The sequence below is a fragment of the Drosophila arizonae genome, chromosome 3, assembly GCF_054131065.1.
Source record: "Drosophila arizonae isolate 15081-1271.41 chromosome 3, UAZ_ARI_1.0, whole genome shotgun sequence".
NCBI lineage: Eukaryota > Metazoa > Arthropoda > Insecta > Diptera > Drosophilidae > Drosophila > Drosophila arizonae.
The window spans coordinates 23,312,453-23,337,176 of record NC_142923.1 but is presented as its reverse complement, the minus strand read 5'-3'; the positions used below and the strand labels follow the sequence as shown (position 1 = coordinate 23,337,176).

At 37.3% G+C, this 24,724-nt stretch overlaps 3 protein-coding genes across 5 annotated transcripts in view; 1 reads left to right on the top strand and 2 right to left on the bottom strand.

The window, feature by feature from the left end:
* Window positions 1–24,724, top strand: part of Ddr (discoidin domain-containing receptor 2) — a 177,832-nt gene that overhangs the window by 18,200 nt on the left and 134,908 nt on the right. The gene's annotated exons all lie outside the window — the stretch shown is intronic.
* LOC149269918 (uncharacterized) lies at window positions 4,108–5,847 on the bottom strand. The gene is made up of 2 exons (XM_089465373.1): window positions 5,225–5,847; window positions 4,108–4,832 (listed from the first exon to the last, which is right to left on the bottom strand). The coding sequence occupies exons 1-2, from the start codon at window positions 5,325–5,327 to the stop codon at window positions 4,207–4,209; spliced, it is 729 nt and encodes a 242-aa protein (XP_089321499.1). The 5' UTR covers window positions 5,328–5,847; the 3' UTR covers window positions 4,108–4,206.
* LOC149269917 (uncharacterized) overlaps window positions 7,818–24,724 on the bottom strand; it is a 155,283-nt gene continuing 138,376 nt past the window's right edge. Inside the window, exons 5-7 of one of the 2 annotated variants that reach the window (XM_089465371.1) lie at window positions 14,505–15,475; window positions 8,910–9,905; window positions 7,818–8,574 (exon numbers count right to left, since the gene is read on the bottom strand). In XM_089465371.1, coding sequence (XP_089321497.1) covers window positions 7,916–8,574; window positions 8,910–9,012 — 762 coding nt within the window. In that variant the 5' untranslated portion in view covers window positions 9,013–9,905; window positions 14,505–15,475 and the 3' untranslated portion in view covers window positions 7,818–7,915. Of the gene's footprint in view, window positions 8,575–8,909; window positions 9,978–14,504; window positions 15,476–24,724 lie in introns of those variants that run through there. The other variant, XM_089465372.1, reaches the window with a different exon arrangement.

Below are 24,724 nucleotides of genomic sequence, written 5' to 3'. Positions count from 1 at the left end.
AAATCTTTTTCTTTATGACGAAAGTGGTATAAATAACCTTAACAGTTGGCATCTTCATATAAAATATAAAAAGTTAAAAAAAGAGGAAATAGAAACCTTACCATTTGGCATCTTCATATATTAAAATATATAATGATAAAAAAAAAATAAATAAATAATTAAAAAATAGGAAATAGAAAATTTTCCAGTGGCATCTTCATATATTCAAATATATACCGATTAAAAAAAAACAATTTGATTATTGTTTGAAGTCTCCATGAAGTATTTCTAAAATTCTTTTCTTTAAAGTAAAGACTTTACTTTAATCCTAAAGTTCTTTACTTCTTTGATTTCTAAAATATAAATGTATGCGATATCTAAATTTCTGTATCCTATCTATTAAATCTTATTTTTATTGCTTCTTCAATGTCTTTTTACTCCATTTCATTTCAGTCTGCAGTTTGACCATAATTAATTTAAAATTATATTATTATTTTATGTTAACTGGCTAATATATTTCTATTAGACTAGTTGCTCAACATTACTCAATAGGAAACGTAGGCAAAAGTCTACTTCCCACATTTAACTTCTCTCAGTTTTGTCTATGCAAGTTTTCAATCTCACTTCTGCTTATTATCTTGTGTCTTAAATTTGTACGTTAACACCATGGTCATGGCTATTTGCATAATTAGATTAATAATAAATATTATAAAGAATTTAATTTAGCCTTTGTAAATGATTAGAGTCAGAAGTATATCGCAAATAAATTTTGACCTGATAGGAATCGAAATTAAGTACATCATCCGAGTCAAACGGCATGTCTACATGGTTGCTTTATTTATTCATATTTATTATTAATATATCTATTTATTATAGATAATCTTCAATTATTACGTCTTTATTAACAGAATGATAATTTGCATTGCTCATCATTATCATTATTATTATAATTATAATTATTATCATTACTTTCTTTTGTCAAGCAACACACATGTTGAATCCCAATCCCTCGTGCTTCGTTAAAGTTGAAAACTTCGCAGCATCTCAGCGATACAGCAAGAGAAATAAAGTAGTGAAGCCACAGCACAATTCCCACTGTTATGCAGAGGCCCCCTACTCAAATCCGAAACAGCAATGCCGACCCAATGGGAGAAATGGGATTTTCAAACATATCGCATATACAAAATGCAAACATGTCTGGCAAACACAAATCCCATAAATGTCTGTGTGTGTGTGTCTGCGTCCCCGCCTCCCTTTTCGAGACGGTTCTTTGGCATAGTGATAAAAACTTGCAAAAAATATTTTCATATGCGAAAATGTGTAAAGTGTAAAAGTTTCTAACGCGTTCGCTCTGTTCGCCTCTTTTTTTTTTATTTCCTATTTCCACATTGTTTGTGTTTTGTGTATTTCTGTTTGGTACGTCTGAAATGTCTGTCTGTTTGTCTGTCTATCTGTCTGTGTGTCTCTGTGTCTGTCTATCTATCTGTCGCTGTGTGAGCATCAGGTGCTGTGGCAAAAGAAATTACAACAAATCCATTTGTGAAATTGCAAACCGAGACAAACCACGACCACGACCACGACCACGGCTGAGATGATGATGACGCCTCCACCAGCAGCGCTTATCCGGTTGCCTTTGATGCTGCACTATGTGTATGTGTGTGTGTGGGTTCTTTCCTCTATTTTTTTTTGTGTTTTTTCTTCATCTAATTTTTGGCTGCTCTTTTGCCTGGCACTGACAGCACTTGCTAGAGCACTTTAAGAGCCGTAGACGTTGCTCGGCCTCGGTGCTAACCAATTACATGGCTGGCCAGGGCTTCTCCTGTCATTATGCACTCAAAAATCAAGATGGAAGGCACTCGCTGCCTGTCATTTGCCTGGCCAAACATTCATCTTACTAAAGTTGGCCAGTCAGCAAGGACCCAGCCAGGCCCAGCAATGCCCTTAAAAGCCAACCGAAACAGCAGCGCAGCTACTGCTGAGCCTTAGCCTTATGCCTAGCCAAGCCAAGCCAAGCCAAACCGATCCGAGCCGAGTCGAGCCATGGCAAACCAAGCACAGCGACAAGACATTCATCAATTTGTTAAGCGAAGCCGAGCAAAAAAGCGAAATTGAAACGAACATTTTTCGTGCTGCCGTTGCAGCTGGCATATAAATTTGCAAAACTAAGTGCACTGCCTGCTGCCAGGCTTCCAACTACAGCCAGGCAGCTAGGCAGCCAGGCAGCCATCCAGCTAGCACCCGCCAGGACAGCAAACTACACACGTCAAATTTCAAACAAGTTCGGCCGCCGCAGGACATGCAACAAAACGACAGTAACCAGCAGCCAGCACCGAGCGCCGACCGTGCTCCTGTCCTTGGCCGTATCCGTGCACAGCTCAGGCTGCTTGTAAAAAAAAAAAATATATGTGTATATATCTGGGGAAAAAAAGGAGAAACTCTGCCAAAGGAGTTTTGTAGACTGCTAGACTTGCTAGGTATATGGGTTTGTAGCCAGGTGGGCTGCCAATATTTTTCCTATTTTTCTCTCTCTCACTCACTCACTAACTTTGTCTCCGTCTCTCGCCATTTTGTTTTTGTAAGCGTGCTCTGGCTGCTTGCTCGATGCGTTGCGAAGCGGAGCCACAATGAAATGGCCAACAACTGAGCTATAGGAATTTGAGCCATGCATAGTTGGGAAGCTACTGTTGGCAGTTACGAGCCCAACAACGACTGCCACAACTCGTGATTGTCTGAGCAAAACTTTGGGCCAGGCTACAAAATATGCCTCAGCTTTAACGCTTTTTAACAAAGTCTGCAAAGTTTTGTGGCATAGCAGACAGACAGATGAGTGCATGAAAAGAAAAGAAAAAAACGTCGTATAATGCCTAATAAAATTTTATATTTAACCGAAATAGCTAAAGGCGATGCAAGTTGCAAATTACGAAATATAGGATGATTATTATTAACACAAGCTCTATTTAAAATTAATAGTTTCGATTTAAAAAAAAAAAATAAAATAAAATAAAATAAAAGTAAATAAAAAAAAAAAAAAATTGCTTTATAATATTTAAGCTAATTTTAAGGCCCACTCTACCAAGTTCAAGTTAAATAGAAGTTACAAAAAGCTTTAAAATTTCAGAAAAATGATTTGATAATATGCAATTATTTATTTATTTAATTGTTTAACTGTTTTTTTTTTGTTTATTTATTTATTATTTATTTATTTTTTTAATTATTATTATTATTTATTTATTTATTTAACTGTTTAATTGTTTGTTTGTTTCTTTATTTATTATTTATTTATTTATTTCTTTAATTATTGTTTTATGAAAGTAAGCAAAGCATTTCGAATTAGTTTCATAAACTCTCTTTATTAACCAATTAATTAAACTAATTGACATTACTATATATTACTATTATATTATTTCCAATCCATAATGGATGCCTCTTCCATTGAATTTTATTATTACTATTATTATTTTTTAATATATAATTTGGCATTTAAATTAGCTCAAGCCAAACACAGCTGATAGACATAAAGCTTGGCGCACAGCATTTGAATAAGACTAACTGATATTTTATTTAAAATATTCGCAACAATTCATAAAACAAACTCTCCTCTTTTTCTAAGCTCTGAAAGTTTGGCGCCAGAAACAATAAATGCAACTCGAAACGCACAACTTTTTGTTACGCTAAAACCCAAATGAACCCAAAAGTTCTGCTGGACCGTTCCTTAGCTACCTGCTGCCGGTGTGGTTACATTTCATGCCAGAATAGTGAGAGAAAAAAAGAGAGATTGGGAGAGTGAGAGAGCGAAAGAACTAAAGAGAGAGCAGCAGAGGCATACGTTAGTTTGGGGAATTGCAAATAAATATTTCAACTGCAGTTGCAGATTATTTTAGTGCTGCGACTGCTTCAAAACTAGAACTGCCAACTCTCCAAATGTTGGCACAACAAAAATATATATATATATATATATATATATATATATAAAAAAAAAGAGAAAAATAACATATATGTATCCGTGGAACGGAGCAAAGGAAGCCAAACTGCTGAGACAAGGAGAAACTCAGCTTAGATTTCTCCAGGGAACCATGATAAAGTGTGCACCATGGCAAACGGCATAATGAAGACAAATAGAGAGGAGAGTTCTGTTGGCTTGGCTTTTGCCATGGATAATTTCAATTTATTTTCCTTCGATTCTCAACTGTGTGGTATACAAAATGCATGCGGCGGCCCGCTGTGGGCTCACTTTCGATTCTGATTGTAGTTCCTGAGGTAGATGCTGGCGACGGCCTCCTGGAAGCGGCGGCGTTTCTTGCCACGCGCTGCCTGACGCTCCAACAGTGCGAACTCATCCTCGTTAGGTTCCTTATCGTGTTGCTCCTCACCAACGCCATATTTACCCAGTGGTTCTTGGGCAGCCGTTGTGGCTGCTGCTAGAGGTGCTGCTCCATCCGATTCGTTCGCTTCCCAGTCATTCTCCTGCGCACTTAATCCTTGTAGTATGTCGATAAGAGGAATCGATTCACGACGGAAAGATCCACTTCGGCCACCACCACCACCACCAGCAGCACCACCAGCAGCACCACCAGCGGCACCACCAGCAGCACCGGCACCAGGAGGAAACGCAAAGTTCTGCGCATTGTTCGCGTCAACAATTATAATGGAGCCACGGTTTCCACCATACAAGTTGGAAAGTCCAGGAATCTGATTAGGAGGAAAACGATATGGTGGGAAATATGGGTAGGCGGCCCAGGGCGGAAGACGATCTCTGTTCGAGTCTTGATTCGGCTGCACAACAATGATCGGTCGCTGCGGGCTATTTGGACTGCCATTCCAAAAAAATAGGCGTGGCTGACTCGCAGCTAGAGCTGCGGGGATACAGATTGAAGAAACGTGATTGTGAACAGGAATACATAAAACAATTATAATATCGATAGTTTGTAACTAAAACATTAGTCTAAACAAAACAGATCTCGATGTTAAGCAAACTATGAATCTTAAATCATATGTCTAAGAATAAATTCAAAACTTCGCAAAGGAGTCTCGTTGTTCTGTATATCAGAACTCTCAGCTCTGACTCAATTGACTTCTTTGAGTTTCTATTCTTACGCTCGCAAGGACCCTCTCCTTTCATTTCTATCACAAGTATCAACGATTTCTGACCTCATTGAATTAATTTTAATTTTTCAAAAATTCTATAAATATACTGCACTCAAATCTTGAGGATGTCAATTCCAGCTCTTAAGCTTCCTTCACTTACCCGCTTGAAAGCCATTCAACTCGCCATTGCTTATTTGTGCAGTTACGACAAAGGCCCCACAAATCGTTAGGAGTAACAAACTTGGAATAAAATGTTTAACCATCTTGGTATCTTCAGTGAATGCTGATGACTGTGCTCTAAGCAACGATCAACAGCGCCTTATATAGCAGCTGTAACTAGCTAGTGACACTTTCTAAGCTATATTTTTTATACCCTGAGCCCATTGAAAGTGGGAATTCAGGGTTTAATGGTTTTGTTAAATATATGCAGTGAAAGGCGTAGCAGACCCCTCAACGTAAATATCTTCTTGATCAGGGCGAAGAGCTAAACCATTTAATCCGTGTCTGTCTGACCGTCTGGCCGTATGCATGAACACGTCGATCTCAGAAGATATAGGAACTAGAGATTTGCTTCTTTTTTCTTAAGTTTGTATTTATCATGCACAAATGGAGTAAATTTCCAAAAATCGATAACTTCTCCCGTTTTTATTATCGATTAAAGATCTTATTGAAAATCAGTTATAAAATTTTATCTCCCACATCTTTAAAGATAGAGTCGGCAAATCTTTAATGTATATACATATGTAATTTATAGAATTTTGATTTTTGATATATATTTAATTTATGTCCGCACCTCACTCTTAGATTTGTGAAAGGCGAATTTCAAATACAAGAGACATGTGCTTCGAAAAGTGCCCGCATTTAAATTATTTTTTTTTTTTTGTATCAGCCACACTGCAGCCAATGCTTGTGTATATATGTGTGTATGTGCTTGTGCATGTAATGTTTTTTTGTTCAAGCAGAAATGGAAGAATTACTGAAATACCCGTTGCTCGAAAGGTGCAGGGCATATCGAAGTCGAGCAGTCTCTAGATTTCTTACTTTTTTTTTTTTTTTTTTTGTTTTTCGTTTTTTTCTCAGCTTAGTTTAAGGGTCAATTCGCCATAATTTCGCTTTGGTATCAACTTCTAATTTAATAGGCGATCTATTTAGCCGAGAGCTTGTTAATATTATCGCCTCGTAAATCAATTTCAAAGCAATCCCTGCTTGACAGTCTGTTTATTGCAACCATAAAATGTTTCGGAACTGAACTGTCTTCTCACAAATCATTTGGCGAGTTTATGTTTATGTTTTGCATTTTGCCTGTTCCCCGTTTTCATGATCGATTTTGCATTAAGTTGATACTCGAAAATAGACTACATTTTCGGACACATCGTTTTAGTTTGCGAGAAGATCGGATATTTGTGAGCCCTAAAATTGTAGGCCGTTCCGTTAATATGAATATCTCCCACAGAGTCCATTAGCCCCGATGACGCCGCACTGTGTTAAACTTGAGAAAATTGTCGAAGGTGCCTCAGATTATCACAGACGCATGAGCTAATTAAAAAAGGCAAGAATGTTTCATCAAATGAAAGCAGCCAATGAAATGAAAAAAATCAAGCGTTTTGAATCAGTGGTAAAGATTTGATTTCATTCATTTAAGATAGAGCTGGAAAAGTGCTAGAGAAATTTTTAATGGCATTCAATTTTTTGTTTATAGATAAGAACAGCTTAAGCAATTTGACAAATCTTAGCTGAACGTAGACGTAGGTAGAGATGGTGAAATGCTATGCTAGTTTATTAGCTAATATTTTAGAGCCTTATTAAGAATTATTTCATAAGTTCCTCACATCAAGCTAGTTCACAAGACGCAAAAACATAAACTATCTAAGGCTATCAATCAGCTATATTCTAAATTCAGTTGGCTTCTAAATAGAGCCCATCGAATTAAACTAGGGCCTATTGAAGAAAATAAAACAGGTAAGAGAGTTTTAGTCGCAATTCTAGTCGTAATAATAACATTGAAATTAATGCATTTGCCAAAGGAGATACCCTGAACTCAAGGAAGTCTCCAGGTCTGAAAGTGTTCAAATAAGGCTGAAAAAAAGTCGATTCTTCGATTATTCTCGATAAAAAACTTATAGGATGAGTTATCGAAACAATAAGATAAACTTGTACTGCGTATGGTATACACGAGTATGTATGCCAAATTTCAACTCTCTAGCTCTTCTGAGATCGGCTTGCTCGTACGGACGAACAGACGGACAGGACTATATCGACATAGCTCGTCGCCCTGATCAAGAATATATATACATTATGCGGTCTACGATGATTCCTTCTGCCTGTTATATACTTTTCACAAAAGCATTATACCCTTTCCATTTCCCATTTTCAATGGGTTAAGGGTATACAAAATTCAAAAGAGTCATATCTCTTAGATCTTCTGAGATCGACTTGAACAGACGGACGGACAGACAGACGTATAGGGCTAAATCGACTCCGAGCAACGGCACTGATCAGGAATATATATACTTTATAAGGCCTGTCAAGCCTCCATTTGCCTTAATTTCCACTTTCAATGGGTTCGAAATATAAATAGAATAGAATATATCTAATATATATTTTTATTTATATATCAAATAGAATACGTGGAAATGTAGCAAACACCAAATTGCTGAGACAAGGAGAAACAGCTCAGCTTAGATTTCTCCAGGGAACCATGATAAAGTGTGCACCATGGCAAACGGCATAATGAAGACAAATAGAGAGGAGAGTTCTGTTGGCTTGGCTTTTGCCATGGATAATTTCAATTTATTTTCCTTCGATTCTCAACTGTGTGTGGTATACAAAATGCATGCGGCCCGCTGTGGGCTCACTTTCGATTCTGATTGTAGTTCCTGAGGTAGATGCCGGCAACGGCTTCCTGGAATCGGCGGCGTTTCTTGTCCTGCAGCAGGTACGAGAACAACTGCTTGGGGCTCAACCCACGCGCTGCTTGACGCTCCAACAGTGCGAACTCATCTTCGTTAGGTTCCTTATCGTGTTGCTCCTCACCAGCGCCATATTCACCTAGTGGTTCTTGGGCAGCCGTTGTGGCTGCTGCTAGAGGTGCTGCTCCATCCGATTCGTTCGCTTCCGAGTCATTCTCCTGCGCACTTAATCCTTGTAGTATGTCGATAAGAGGAATCGATTCACGACGGAAAGATCCACTTCGGCCACCACCACCACCACCAGCAGCACCGCCAGCAGCAGCACCCGCAGCATCACCGGCAGCAGCAGGAGGAAATGAAAAGTTCTGTGCATTATTCGGGTTGACGATTATAATAGAGCCACCGGTTCCGCCATACAAATCAGAAAGTCCAGGAATCTGATTAGGAGGAAAACGATATGGTGGGAAATATGGGTAGTCTGCCCAGGGCGGACGACGATCTCTGTTCGAGTCTTGATTCGGTTGCACAATGACAATCGGTTGTTGAGGGTTATCTGGACGCCTATTCCAAAAAAGTAGGCGTGGCTGATACGCAGTTAGAGCTGTGTGGATACAGATTGGAGAAACGTGATCGCGAACAGGAATACATAAAACAATTATAATTTGTAACTAAAACAATAGTTTGTAACTTAAACACAATGCTTTCTTCTTGCTTCTATTCTTGATGTTAAGCATGAATCTAAAATAATATATTTTAAAGGAAATTGAACAGTTCTGAAAGGATTTTCATTCTTTTTTCTGTCAGAACTCTGAATCCTTTGAGTTGATTTTCAATTTCCAAAATTCGTATACAAACTCCACTCAATCTTTAAGAATTAAAGAAGAAGAAATGAAGTTCAGAAATTTCAATACCAGCTCATATGGTTCCTTCACTTACCCGCTCGAAAGCCATTCAGCTCGCCATTCCTTATTTGTGCAGTTACGACAAAGGCCCCACAAATCGTTAGGAGTAACAAACTTGGAATAAAATGTTTAACCATCTTGGTATCTTCAGTGAATGCTGATGACTGTGCTCTAAGCAACGATCAACGGCGACTTATATAGCAGCTGTAAGTAGTTAGTAATAGAAGGCCCAGTGGCAGCACTTTCTGAGTTCAGTGTTGCTTTTCCCTTTAACTCAGTTTTAGGGTCAATTCGCGATAATTTTGCTTTGGCATCAAGTGCTAATTCGATATACGATCTATTTCTATCTCGGCTCTCGGCTAGCTTGTTAATATTATCGCCTCGTAAATCAATTTCAAAGCAATGCCTGCTGTCGGCTGCCTGCTTGGCAGTCTGTTTATTGCAATCGTAAAATGTTTCAGAATTGGACTGTATTCTCACAATTCATGTGTTTTATTCATTTGGCGCAGTTCTCTGACCGAGTTTATGTTTTGCATTTTGCCTTTTCCCCGCTTTCATGATCGATTCAGCATTAAGTTGATACTCCAAAATAGACTACATTTTCGGACACATCGTTTCGCCGCGCCGCCCAACTTGTTTAGTTTACGAGCAGATCGGATATTGTAGGCCGTTCCGATAATTTGCAGATCTCCCAGAGAGTCCATTGGCCCCGATGACGCCGCAGTGTGTACATTGAACTTGAGATATTTGTCGAAGGTGCCTCAGATTGGCACACACACGTGAGCTAATTAAAAGGCAACAAAGTGGAGGCTGTTGCCAACCCATGAAAGATGATATCAATGCGAAAGCAGCCAATGAAGTGAAATTAAACATTTTGAAACTGTGGTAAAAGTGTGGCTTCATTTCATTTTGTTTGTTGAGATTTAGGTTAGAGTTAAGAAATTGCTAGAGAAAATTTTGATGACAGTCAATTTTGTTTGCCATAGACATAAACACTTCAGATGCTGTGATAAATCCTAGAGGAACATCGCTGTAGGTAGAGATAGGGAAATGCTAAAACAGTTAATGCTTGAGTGGATTGAAGAAATTCTTTACCAAAATCTGACATCTAGTATAGGATATACAAAAACATAATCTATATTAGCTTTCCTAGTTTAAAGATCTCAACTGTTTGTCTTTGTATAAAAATTCAGAGTATTGGAAGGGCTTGAACAATATAGTTAATTAAGTAATGCAAAACAGTTTCTTCATCAGACTAACTGTCTTAGTAATTGGCTTTAAATTAGAGCCTATTGAATCTACAATCTGTGTCTCCATATAGAACAGCCATGATTGTAAATTTTAGAGGCTTCTGAAATAGTTTCAGGTATATTAAATCTCGAATCTCTTCTCCTCAGCACAGCTATAAGAAATCTTGCATATCACCTTTTCTAAGATTCCTTTAAAAAACAAACTTTTAAAAATCCCCAATCATTAGTTCCATATCAATTTTCTTGCACGTTATGCCTATAATAAATCCATTTCCTGTATTACGACTGAGTAAATACTAGCTTGGCAATGTTAAACAAGTAAGAAAATTCTAGTCGAGAGTGCTCGACTAGATACTACCCTGAACCCAACAAATAAAAATGCTCATTTAGTATGGCTGAAATTTCAATTTCGATATATTTAAAAATATAAATAAAATACCAAACTCATTTAATAAAATATAAAAATATTTTAAACAATTAAAAAAAATTAACATCAGTTGCATCGACCGGGATTCGAACCTCGACTCCTCGATCGAGCGACATGCAGCTAACACACTAGGCCACCTCACTCCTGCTAGAGGTACTGGCAAAACTCTAATAGATTCACTGCTGCTGCGCCATCTACCAAAACTAAACGAAACTAGCTGGTGGTTCTAAGAATCTGCTAGAATAACCAAACTATTAAAAACGCACATAAAGTATAGTTAAAATTTCAATTTCGGTGTATTTAAAAATATAAATTAAATAGAAAACGCATTTATGAAAATATAAAAATATTTTGAAACAATTAAAAGAAATCAACATCAGTGTTGCACCGATCGGGATTCGAACCGCGACTTCTTGATCGAGCGTCATGCAGCTAACACACTAGGCCACCCCACTCCTGCTGGTGGCGCTGGCAAAACTCAAATAGATTCACTGCTGCTGCGCCATCTACCAAAACTAAACGAAACTAACAGCTGATGTGATTCAACGAATGTTTTTGTTGTAGCTGCTGCAGGTGCGTTTGTTAATTGGCCAAATATTTGATTATTTTTTATTAATTTTTGACTGAACGGAATTTAATGAAACTTTCAGCATATGATCTACATATTATATTGAATATTTGAGAAATTTTAAAAAAAGAAAAATCATTCACAATTAGCTATAGAGGCATCTGATTTGAACTTGAATGTTTTTACTCGATAAAAACATAACTGGATGATTTATCTAATTTTAAAAGCAAACTCGACGTCCGCGCTGTATATACGGTCATTTTAAAAAAAAATTCAAGTCTCTAGCTCTTATATCTTCGGAAATCGACGCGTTCAAACATACGGACAGACGGACAGACGGACAGACGGACAGACGGACGGACGGACAGACGGACAGACGGACAGACGGACAGACAGACAGACGGACAGGGCCAAATCGACTCAGCTCGTCGCCCTGATCAAGAATATATATACTTTGTGGGGTCTGCCACGCCTCCTTCTGCCTGTTACATACATTTCAACAAAACCATTATACCCTGATTTCCCATTTTCAATGGGTTCAGGGTATAAAAAAAACAAGTAAGAAAGCTCTAGTCGAGACTGCTCGACTACGAGATCCCCTGAACCCTTGGAGCAATAGATATTTTAATAATTTTTCGCGCCTTTCAGCTTACACAAGAAACACGCACACACACACACACAGGCATACATACACACACACGCATACAGACACACATACACACACACACACGCATACATACACAAGCGCATACACACACATACACATACACACACATACACAAACACATACACACACATACACAAACACATACACACACAAGCACCCACGCATAAACGCATGGGCTGAAGTGTGCGCTTACTATAAGAACTTAATTGTTTAATAACTTTTTGTATGGACGTACGATCTTCATGAAACTTTCAGATTATGATTATAACATGGATATGCATGTAATTGCCAAAGCACAAGTCTCTAGTATTTGAAATACGCTTTTTACAAAAGTGAGGGTGAGGGGGTGAATTTAAGGGTGGGGGGTAAATTTTAACAAAAACCGAAATTGTATAAATTGCATATAAGCATACATTAAAAATTTGGAGACTCTAGCAATAAAGGTGCAGAAGATATAATTTTATAACTGGTTTTCGATAAGGTTTTTTATCGATAAAAAAAGATCGGGGTGAGTTATCGAATTTTAATGATAAACTTGATATGCGCGCTGTAATTACTGTAATTTGAAGTCTCTAGCTCTTATATCTTCTGAAATCGACGCGTTCATACATACGGACAGACGGACAGACGGACAGACGGACAGACAGACGGACAGGGCCAAATCAACTCAGCTCGTCACCCTGATCAAGAATATATATACTTTGTGGGGTCTGCCACGCCTCCTTCTCCCTGTTACATACATTTCAACAAAACCATTATACCCTGATTTCCCATTGAAAATGGGTTCAGGGTATAAAAAAAAAAGCTAAGAAAATATTTCGCCAGGCCCACTAAAAAGCAAATGGCAAACAGCAAATAATATCAAACAATATCCGTTGCTGTATATACATATATATTGTATGTATATATGTATATTCCAAGCAATAAAAGTGAAAGCCGACATCATCCTGTACAATCAGAGACCTGGAGGCAACAATAAATCCTAGATACACAAAAAGTACAGCCATGTGAGGTAAATATTATTTAAAAAACCAAAACACGTAGGCAACACAAAGTACAAATCGCACTCAATCAAAATCACTTCGAGACCGCAGTACAGACCCACCACAAGCACACACACACACACACACACACGCAAATACACAGAGTGAAAGCTTAAGAGATGAAATCCTCACAAAGTTGAAGAAGCTGGTAGGAGCTACATATATATATATCCAACTCTATCTCTCTCTCTCTCTCACTCTCTCTCTTTCTCTGTTGTTCCCTCAATAGGCCAGATTGCTAGCAGTAGAAATAAATATATACATACAGCTAGCAACAATTGTAGCAAAGACAAATTCAACACAGAAAACTGTCATGTACGAGGATTTAACAGATTTAAATTCTATTTGGCAAACGCTACATGGATTGTGTGAGCACATCCTTTTCGGGTGGCCCGCACAAGGCACGCTCCGAGTGCTGTCATTTAATATTGACCAAAGGCTTGCTAGCCTGATCTCGCCCTCACTCACTCACTCACTCACTCACTCTGTCTCTATCTCTCTCTCTCTCCCTCTATGTCTCTTTCTGTGTGGGCTAATGCGCTTGCCACGCCATGTGGCAGAGTTGTAGCTTTGTTGAGCTGCAGTTGCTTTATAGCTGGCCAGCCACTTAGCCCACATTAAGAGGCGCCTCGTTGTAGCTGGCCATGTGCAAATATTTATCGATTGGCATGACAATCCAATTCGTTATGCTTAAAACTACGGGCGCCATGTGTCCAACTGCCCCACGAGGTGCCAATCCACACACACACACACACATACACCGACACACACAGCAGCAGCTGCCCTTTTTGTGATATTAAATGAAAAATCAGCACATCCAGCACCTGCCCAATCTAGTGCCACGTTTCGGGCATGGCCTATTTTGCATGAGTGTGCCCTTGTGTATGTGTGTGTGTGTGTGCCAGCATTTTTACGTAAATTGGCAGTTAAGACAGATTGGCCAACGACTCGACACAAGTGGGTGTTCACGAGAGCCTCAGCTCAATTGCGCCCAGACATTTGTTTTGCCAGCAGCAGCAGCAGCAGCAACTTGGCTAACAAGTGTTTTTGTGGTAGGCTCAAAGCTGTGCCTGCTGTCTGGCTCTTAATTAAAGTTCATGTGGACAGTACGTGTTAATCTGCTGAAAAGTGCAGGCGGTCACTGTGTGACTAGACCAGCTATAAGTATAAGGACTAAGGACTTATAGCACACAACAATCAAATAGATTAACTCGCACTTGGGCTACGAATTGCCATTGCCATAGCTGCAAATTGAGACACATTTCAGACACACAAGCTAAAAAGTAACTCTATAACTCCATAATCCAATAAAGCAGACGGAATTTAAATTGTTTGAATATGATAAATATGATATATATACAGAGCTGAATACAGTTTTATGTTTATGCATAAGCTGAATTAATTTCTATGATTTTTATCATGATAAGCTCAGACTATCTCATGCTTAATTTTAGGCCAATTTTTATCTGGCGTATATTCATATATATTCTAATAGTAAAGTCCGCCAAATGGAAGCAAATGTGTATAAGAGGAATAGACATAAAATCCTCGTTATGATATGCCAACAAGAATTCGACTCTTAAATAATATTGATAGTGAAATAAATTTTAAAAATATAAATTATTTGCATTTTTTGTTGTTTAATAAATAAAATAAAAATATTTTGCCACTTACCTGATGAAAGATATAACGCATACTATATGTATATACAGATGGATTACGTATATAAAAGTTTTCCCTAGATAAGGCACCATTAATATATATATTTTTCAAAATTGTTCTCCGATCGACTGAGACACCATTTGCGCCTCAGCGGCAGAGGTAGCTACAGCGGCAGCTGGGCTGCTTGAGTGACATTTGCTGTTTCGACATGGCCAAGTTGCCTTGGAAAAAGGCATTTCCAGCCATTTCCTGTGCGTTACGTGTGAGTGTGTGTGTGTGCGTCTGTGTTTTGTGTCGCGTTGCCATTAGGCATCCGCCACTGGACAGCATCAGCCTCCTTTAAGCAGCACCAGCAGCATCACCAGCAGGAGCAGCAGCAGCAGCAGCAGCAGCAGGAGCAGTAGCAGCCGTAGCAGCAGCAGCAGCTCTCAGCTGCCACTCAGCACAAATTTTCGGCAGCATGCTTTTCCGGTTTGCCAACGCAGCATCAGAAGCAGCAGCAGCGCAGCAGCAACTGCTGTTCGCATGCTTTTCAGCTCCGAATGAAGCTCGCCCATTTGCTTCCTGCTGCTCGAAGCCAAACCCCTCAGGATCACTCTAGTTCAATAAGGATTTCCGTTTCAATTCGTGCGCTGTGCCATTGTTGGAGTCGCTGCCGTTGCTGCTGCTGCTGCTGCTGCTGGCGTCGCAGTCGCTGCTTTCGCTGGCGTTTGTCCATTTTTCGCTTATCGAATTTTTCACTTTGACGACCTTTTCGTGGCGCAAGGCACGACTTTTTACACTTTTAGCAACAAAATTTCCTTGGCTTGCTGCTCTTTGCCTTTTATTATTTATTTATTTATTTTTGTGCTGATTTCATGCGTTTGCGTTGCGACTTTTCGGCTGCTTTTTGTGCTTGATTTGCTTTCCAATTTTCAATGTGTCACTTTATGAGCGGGACCATTAATCAAAAACAAAAGGAACAACAACAAAAACTGGCGAACCTGAAAAGAGCGTTAAGAAATTATTGCTTAAATAAGCGTGTTTTTCTCTTCATACATATAGATGTTATATACATACATATATATGTACATACATATATATAAATGTTATAGTACACACTGAATGGGGAGGCCTTGTGAATTGAGGCGACCGCAAAAATACTCTGAGTTGGCAATTCTGAAAAGTTTCTTTTTTCGCCCCTCCAACCGCTGTTGGCGCTTTTCTTTATTGATTTTGTATTTTCATGCGTCATTTGGCGGGCGTTTTGCATGCAACATACAAATTGCCACGCCTCAGTGAAGGCATCGCAGCTGAGACAGAGACTTGAGTGCATAATTTATAGAGTTTGGCCATATTTAAAAAACAACAAATCAATTAGAGCGAGAGCCTGGGAACGCGATGCTGTCAAAGGCTGAGTCAACAGCTCAGCTCGATGTGGGGATGGAGGCTGGGAATTTGTGACAAAGTGGAGAGAGGAGGATGCAGACGGAAGATGGGAGATGGAATATGGGAGATGTGAGATGTGAGGTGAATGCTGTAAATTTAATTATATAGTAAAAAATATTGAAAATAGGAAATAGAGAATGGGAAATAGGAAATAGGAGAACAAAGAAAGAAGATGAACGAAAAATGAAAACTGATAATGATAATAACAAGTTAAATTATACAATATAGAATACTGAAGATAGATAATAAAGAAGATAGATAATAAAAGATAATAGAAAATAAAAAATGGAAAATTAGAGAAAAAATGAATACATAAGAAACAAGAAAAAAGAGTGTAGAATATACAAGATAGAAGAATATACTTAATAGAATAATAAGTATAGAAGAATGAAGACAAAGAATATTTTGCATAGGCCATAAACTATACAAGTATACTTAATTGAAGGTAGATGATAAGAGATAGGAAGAAAAAATAAATGATTGAGTAGCTTCAAAAGTTTTTCTAAAATTAGAAATTATTTATTAAAAAAAATATTTGTATATTAAAAATGAATAAATAATGATTATAGTATAAACAATAAAAATATTTATAATAGATTTACTCATAAAAACTCTCTTACATATCATATATTTTATAAACTTAATTTAAAAAAAAAAAATAAATAAATAAATCAATAAATAAATTAATTAAAAAATTTTCGTCTATTCAAATTCTACTCCACGCTGTTTTATGATTGTCTAGTCTAATCTCGTCTCTAGTAAAGTCTTTTCCACTATAACGTTCAAGTATCTTGTCTGCGCTTTCATCTCACATCTATATATATATTAATAAAATGAAAAATCTTCATGACAACAATAAATCGCATTTAATAAACAAATCGTGCCATTACAAGTCTATCTATAAAGCTGAACAACCCACTCAACACAGGCCCGGGCAAAGACTCACTTCAGCTGCCTCTTTGTTAGTCGCAAACTTCAAAGACAAACACGCACATACAGATTTACAAACGCATCTGGCAAGTGGCAAAAAAAAAAAAAAAAGCGGAAAAAAAAACAAGCTGAAGAAATTTTAAAACAGCTCTCGTACAACATGTCGTATGCGAAACGAGGGAGGCTCGCAACCATAACCAAGACGAAGATGAAGACGAAGACAAAGACAAAGACAAAAACATTCCCGTTGTTGTCGCATTTCTTTTGCAAGTGTCAAGTGTCAACGCCAAAATGATTAGGTAGGCGTTTCCAACAACAACAACAACAAGAACGGCAATAGCAACAGCAACAGCAACTAGTACTCTTGGCTGGGCTTTTGTGGGCGTGTTACTTGTGTCTCTTGTACGACGCTTTGCCCCAAAAAGCTATTAAACGGCCTGGTATAGCGACAGGCAAGCAGAACGGCCAAGCCAATGCCCCAAACCAAGCTTCTTTTGGCACTGTCAACGCCAGCTGCGACTCCAACTTCAAATTCCCAGTTCGCAGTCCCCAGCTCCAACTCAAGCAACAGCTGCATGTTGCACGTTGCACGTTGCACGCTGCACGCTGCACGTTGCGACTTCCATTTAGTATTTTAGTTTATAGCGCAGTCTTGATTTCAAAATATTATGACGACTGTTAAAGTTATAACTTCACGGCAAACTCATTCAACTTGAAATTGAAATTATTTCTGTAGCTCTCGTTTGCTGTCTCACCTTCTCTCCATCTCTGTCTCTGTCTGGCATTCTGCTTTTATGCTTTTTATGTCTTCATCATTCATATTTATGCATTTTTATTTTAATTTCGCCTAGCACTTGGCTCTTCTAACTAGTCGCGACTCCACCCACTTCTTGCCGGCCTGCCAGCCAGGCGGCATCTTTCTGGGCCCCATGTGCGTGTGTGCGTGTGGGGGCGTGTGACATGCCTTCTGGACCCCAACTCCAAATCTGAGCCCCTAGCCATTTTGACAGCTCTTCGCTGAGTGGCTGCCAGTCCGCCTGACTCTCTGACTGTTCGTCTGTCAGTCGTCCAGCAAAATCGTTCACATTTATGACTGTTAGGGCCAAAGGTTTTTGCTTTTTATGAGCTGAAATTGTTGTGCAAAAAGCAAACGACATGGCACCAGAATCGTAATGCCAGTCCACGCTGTTAAATGTAAGCACAGCGCGCGCAAGCAGATGGGTACGCAAAAACAGTTACAGATAGACATACATACATACGAATGTATTGTAGCAGGTAACTGCAATAATAACTTCAGCTGACTATGATAGTCAGCGTAGTTCTATTTTTCTCTTGGTGTTTTCAATAAAAATTCAGTAATATTTACGATTCAATATTCTTGAAAATATATGTTCGAGTGCTCTCAAGTGGAGAAAACTTAAAGAATGCAGTCGATGCACTCAAGACATTTTCAGTTTGGATATCAAATGCTCTACATTTAGGCATTTCAATAATAGGATGCTCTGCAATTGGTAATTTTACAAGGAAAAAAAAGAAAGGACTGCAGCTTGTATAAAATGTATATAAATAAAGATGAATAAATAATAAATAATAAAAAAAAAATGAAAGTTTTGAGAAAAAAAAATTGTATTTATTTACTAAATTTTAATTTAATATGCTTTTACTTGACTTATACAGATTACTTTAATTTTAAAATGTAAAATTTAAAATTTAGTCGTGTAAGCTAAAATATTTTTGATTCATTAAATATTAAAAAAAATATATAATAATAATAATATTTAAAAAAAATAGTTTTTATTTAAATATGTAAAAATTTGGCTTGAAAATAAATTTTTAAATTTCAACACTACAAAAATATTAAATATTATTATTATATTATATATCAAATATATCCTATTTATTTTAATTAATTCAGCAAAAAATGAGTTAATAATTTAAATGGCTTTCATAAGTATATATGATTTAAAGTCATATAAAATAAAAATCCTAAATATAAGAAATAAATATTAAATATAATTTGGATACAAATAAAATTAAAATAATTGATTTAACTAACTTTTTTGATACGAATTTTTACTGTATAATTAATGCATATATATTTTTAAACTGTACAGTCAAAACAACATCGTTTTAGCGAACTAATAAATTAAAGGCAAGCCGCAAAAAATACAATTTCCAATTCATGCATATAACTTACAACAAATAGTTTAAGATAACTGATAATCTCTAACATTTGCCCTTTGACCAATCAGCTAGGCATACCGAAATGCTGAGAGACTGCAGCACAGTGCTTGCAAAAACACTCCCTCGGACACATATTTCTTTTTTGCTCTTGCAGGCCTGGTCGTCGCATATTTCACGCCTAATCATCAACTGCAATTTCAATGGCCCCCGACAACCTACGCAAAAAGCAAACACTTCACACAGGGCGATTATTATACCCCAGGCTGCGGCTTTGCCATTTACATGGCCATAAAATATAAGCCAGGCAAACGGAAAACTTTCGCTGGCAAAGCGAAAATTCCCAGAGCCATAATTTTTCACAAAACGTCTCTGACGCCGCATAATTGCAGCGTAATTTTTGCGCATTTAATTTCAACGTCTAGCCCTCTTACACTCCCACACTCTAAGCCTTAACCTTAGCCAAGAAGTGAGCTGTGTTAAGTGCAGCTGGCCAACGACAGACGCGTTGGCTGGGGGAGTTGGCTCTGTCCAGCAGACGGTCTAAACTGATGGCGTTGGAATTGTTTGCCATATTCGCATGTGACGACTTTTTTGTGTTTTTCTTCTCGTGCCATTTTTTTTTTTTCTGTTCTGTTCACTTTTTAGTTTATAAAACGACCTTTGCGACCCAGGCGACTTGTGCGACTTTTTTTTTATGCAATTAACAAAAAACACAATGCAAAAATTTGTGGCTACAACACTTTGCACTTTCCGTTGTACTCACAGACGTCCACCACGTCGTCGTCGTCGTCGTCGTCGACAACCTTGTCTGCTGCCTTTGACCATGAGAGACTCTATTCATAACTTTTCAGTGGGGTATAAGTCTTGTGTAAAACAAATTGGCAACTGTGAAAAAGTCGTTTAAGATCAAGTTGAAATGAAAATTAAATAACAAGGCCGTGTCTATATAATTAAAATCTAGTGATTAGATTTTTGATTTCAGTAATTATTCTCAAATAAATCAATATTCAAAATCAGCCTAGTTCTTCAATAACTATAAAATAACTATAAAAAATGGTTAATACACTATTTATATTATTTTAATCATATTTATATATTTATAGTTAGTTAAAGCAATTTATTTTTATATTTAGCCGTTTTTATAAATTAAAAAAAAAAAAAAAAAAGTTTTATAAAATATAGAACATTAAATAAAGAATTTTTTTTTTTCATTATTAAAAAAAAGAAAAAATTTTAATATTAAAAAAATTTTTTTCAATAAAATAATAAATAAATTTGTTTTTATGTTCAACTTTTTAAGCTGCTAATTAGGTAGTAGAAAGCCTGTTTAAATAATATAATAAAATAAAAAAAATAAAAATAAAAAAAAAATTTTAAAGTAGTTTTATATAATTCTTTTTTACTACCCAAAAAATTTTCAATAAAATCCTTAATTTTTATAAAAATTGAATAGTCTAATATTTATATTTAATTTAGTTTATTTTTTTATTTATTTATTTATTTTTTTTTTTTTATTTCAAAAACTAATTTTCATTTTCTTAATTTCCTTATAATTTCAAATATTTATATAAATACATAGAGCACACGATTCTCGGTGCATTTGCAACCAAGTAGTACTTCTATTTGTAGCTGTCGCTTTTTAATTTTCATGTGGCGAACCCTGCGTGCATTATATACGAAAAATAGAGATATATATATATATATATTTGTTTTGCCAGTTCTTCGGTCGTCGTCGTCACTTTGCAGCATTTCAATGATAAAGTGTTTTTTGTGTCGCTGGCTGGCGCGGAAAATTTATTAAAGAAAATGTTAAAAATTGCTAAAAATGCTTTTCTATTGTTCTGTGGCCACTGCCTGCACATTTTCTCATTCTGTTCTCTTTTATATATATTTTTAGACGCGCTGCAGCAAAAAACGAAAAATGCCTGTCGAAAAAAAATTGTTTATTACATTTTTAGGTTTGCACGGTAGAAAATTTATGCCCGACATTGAATGGTATGCAAGCAAAGGCACCCGGGGGAACTGAGAGCGTAGCATGTGCAGGGCTCGACCAAGGCCAGTCGCATATTTGGCCCTGACGCTGCGCTTTGGCTAAATTATGGCATATTTATTCGATGGCAGGAGATGGCATTGAACTTAGCTTGCTATTGTCAGTTCTGACTGCGCGTCTCGAATCCATTGAAATTGTGACTTGCACAAAGTGCTGGCCATTGAGATAGTCCGAAGATTTAGTTTAAATGGAAGTTTTTGGGAATTTTTTAAGAAAAAATTCGAATATGAAAGTAAAGAAAAAGAGAAGAAGCTGTCTTATACATATAAATATAGGCAATTATATTGATGTGAGCTTAAAAAAATTGCTCTTAGAAAGTAAATTAAATATCATGGCATCAAATATAAATTAAATGGTGGAAAATAAAGTCATATGATATGGCATTTAAAAAAATTAACGTGATATTCAATTTAGAATTTTAATATTATTATTATGATTAAATATGCATTTATATTGAAAATATTATACATAAGTATGAATATACTTAAAGTAATCTCATTATATTAAAATGTATAGATATTTGAACTATTAAATTAAAAATATAAAATATAAGAAATTCAATTAGGAAATAATTTACTCCTCAATAATATTCTTAATGTGGTATTTCAAAATACTTCTAAGCATGTCGCTTTCAAAATTTGTGAAATATTTCTAAACTCTTACTCAAACAGTCTGGCAAGCTACAGCAATCTAAAGACCTGCTAGAGTCAGCACTAGATTCCAGCACCCTAAAACGCCTAGTTTACCTGTATATGTTCACATGTTAATTCAAAAATATTCATAAATAGTATGAATTGAAATTGACTAAGGGACAGGGATCCCTATTAGCCTCTAGATATATTTGGTGTTTATGCAGAATGAATTTAGAGTGAACTGCATAAATAAATAAATAAATAAATAAATGAAAATACATACCGTCATATTATATACATATCTGGAGGTTTTCTCTTTTATTATTAAAATTATACTCAATTCAATAGTTATACATTATTCTTAGCTGAGTTTTAATTAGCTAGCATGTCTCGCTTGAGCCAAAATTTAATAGCGCTAGAGCTATTTGTTACAAATATCAACATTACAATCTTTGCCAAAATATATACACATTAGTTTACACTCGTTTAGCAGTTGCTTGCTCCTCCTACAACGACGTCGACGACTACGACGCCGACTACTTAGTCTCGCTTGAATTCCCACATAAAATATCCATAACATTAACCACAATTACGATGAAATTGTATACCCAGAGAAAATTGCAATGGGTGAAAGAGAGATAGAGAGAGCGAGAGAGAGCGAAAAAAAAGCGATGGAAATTGCCAAAGCTTTTGTTGTTTGTCGTTTGTTGCTGCCGCCCACAAAGCCCAAATTAAAAATGGTTAAAAAATATTTTTCTATTAATTTTCCAGGCTGTCCTTTTATATATTTTTCTTTTTTTTTTCGCGTTGGCGTCGTCAACATGTGTTGCATGTGGCAATTAAATGCCAGGCTACACTCACAACAGCAGCAAAAAGAAAGCAACAACAACAACAACAGCAATAGCAATAGCAACAGCAATTTGGATTGCATCGTGGGGCCGCCGCTCCTGCTGCTGCTGCTCCTGCTGCTGCTGCTGGCTGTTGGGCGCGTAATAATTTTTGGCGCACAGTTTCGCGTCTTGGAGTGCAAATAAAATGCCGCTTTTTAGTGACTCAGTTGGCGGCAGTCGGCCGGCCGTTTGGTGAGTGCGAAAATAATATGGCCAGGCCGCAGGCAACGGTACTTCAACGAACACCACCCCAGCCAGTCAGCCAGTCAGGCAGTCAGGCAGGCAAGCTGAATGCCGATTGGGTGGTTGGGTGGTTGGGAGCAGAGGGGCACGACGGACTGTAGACCAGGCATAGAAAACTAAATGAATGACATGCCAGGGCGTCTGCAATGTCTGTCTGGCATTGCAAGCGAGGGGAGAGTATTCGAGGTGGAGCAGCTGGCTGAATTGGCGGAGCCGGAGGGGGGAACTAGGAAGACTGGGAGACTGGGTAACTTGCGGTCCAACGCCTGCCAGGAACCGTCTGCGGCTCGGGCTTCAATTAATTTTCGACTTGGTTATTGTTTGCGGGTGTTAATGGTGCGCGTTATCAGCGCAGAGGCTGCTGGATCTAGACACAGTTGCTGGTGAGGTGGTGCAGTGGTGCAGTGGTTAGGCTGCAGTTCTGCTGCTCTGGGCTGTGGGTTATGCGGCAGCTCTGCTACTGTTGTTATACTAACCAAACTGCCATGCTGAATATTGTAAAGTATTCGGGTAGCATTTGTTGCATAACTTACTGAACTATTGCAGTTTATATTAAAATAATGGTCGGCCTAGGGGGAGCTGTCATTGTTCTTGTATACGACGTTATGTTACTCATTAGAATGCTTTAAAAATATATACATCTTTTAATGTATTCGTAATTTGTAAATTAAGTTATGCACAGAATATATTTTTATTACTATTAAAACATTGTTAATTTATTTTTTATGTAATTGTTTCAGTTTATTTTGATGTAATTTTTTAAACATTTTAATTTTTTATTTTAATATTATTTATTAATCATCATAAATTAGTTTATTTCTTTGTTTTTTGTTTTTCATCTTTTATTTTTCTTTTAAAATTTTTTTTTTTTTTTTTTTTTTTTTTTTTTATATATATGTTTTGAAGACTTCTTTAAAAAATGTGCATATTGCATATTTGCAAATATTTAATTTGCTTAATAAGCTTTTTTGAACTATCAGTCAGCCTAGCGGGAATAGTAAAAGAAAATATGCTAGTCATTGGATTACAAAAATATAAATAAAATTCAGAAAACAATATTTATATATAAGAACACATTTACATCCTTCATATGTGAACTGCGTTCTGCATAAATTAAATAAAATGCATCTTGATTTACTCCTTTTTTTTTATGAGTTTGTTCATCTCTCTAATTTATGTGCATCTTGCAGCCAAAGCGATCTCAGATCTTGCAGCGATAAAACTAATATGTGACTATAATTAAATTGCTTTAAGTGATCCATAACTCATCTCCGACTTTAACGCATTTCACATATCTTAACGCAGATGCAGCTCGTCCCCCTTGCCGATCCGTCACACATCATCACACCGAACTCAATGGAACTGTCAGCTCACTCAGTTCACTTTGCCATTCATATGGCTACCAGTGCTACGCGCAACGACCTCTGTGATCTGCACGTTCGTCTGACCCAATGTCTGCCCGCCTGCTGCACACACCTCTCCGGCCAGCCAGCCGCCACTCCCTCGCCAGAGTAGTTGTTGGTTCGTTCGCGTCACATCGACGAAAAGCGACGTCGCTTTTCACGCATCTGTTTTTTGCTTTCGTCACATAAAAAATTTGCATTTGACTGCTGGCTACCGAAGAAAACGGTGCCAGTGCCAGTAGTGCCCACAGTCAGATAACCAACACAATCCAATAGCGGTTCCCCAGTTGCTCTCCAACAGCTGCCCCTCTGTCAGTCTCTTCCACTCTCCGTCTCTCGCTCTTCCACTCTCTCTTCAGGCTAAGCGCTGCGACCAGCTGCCGTTCCATTGCAATTGCAACTACTGCGAACATGGAGCGCATTAAAAGGCCGACCCATGGCCATAAAAACTATGCGACTCTCTGTGTTCAAG

Bases quoted from the DNA above. Each gene is read 5' to 3' on its own strand.
- LOC149269918 (XM_089465373.1), bottom strand. From the start codon at position 5,327: ATGGTTAAACATTTTATTCCAAGTTTGTTACTCCTAACGATTTGTGGG. The intron at 4,833-5,224 runs GTAAGTGAAGGA...GTATCCCCGCAG, and splicing joins GTTGAATGGCTTTCAAGCGG to CTCTAGCTGCGAGTCAGCCA.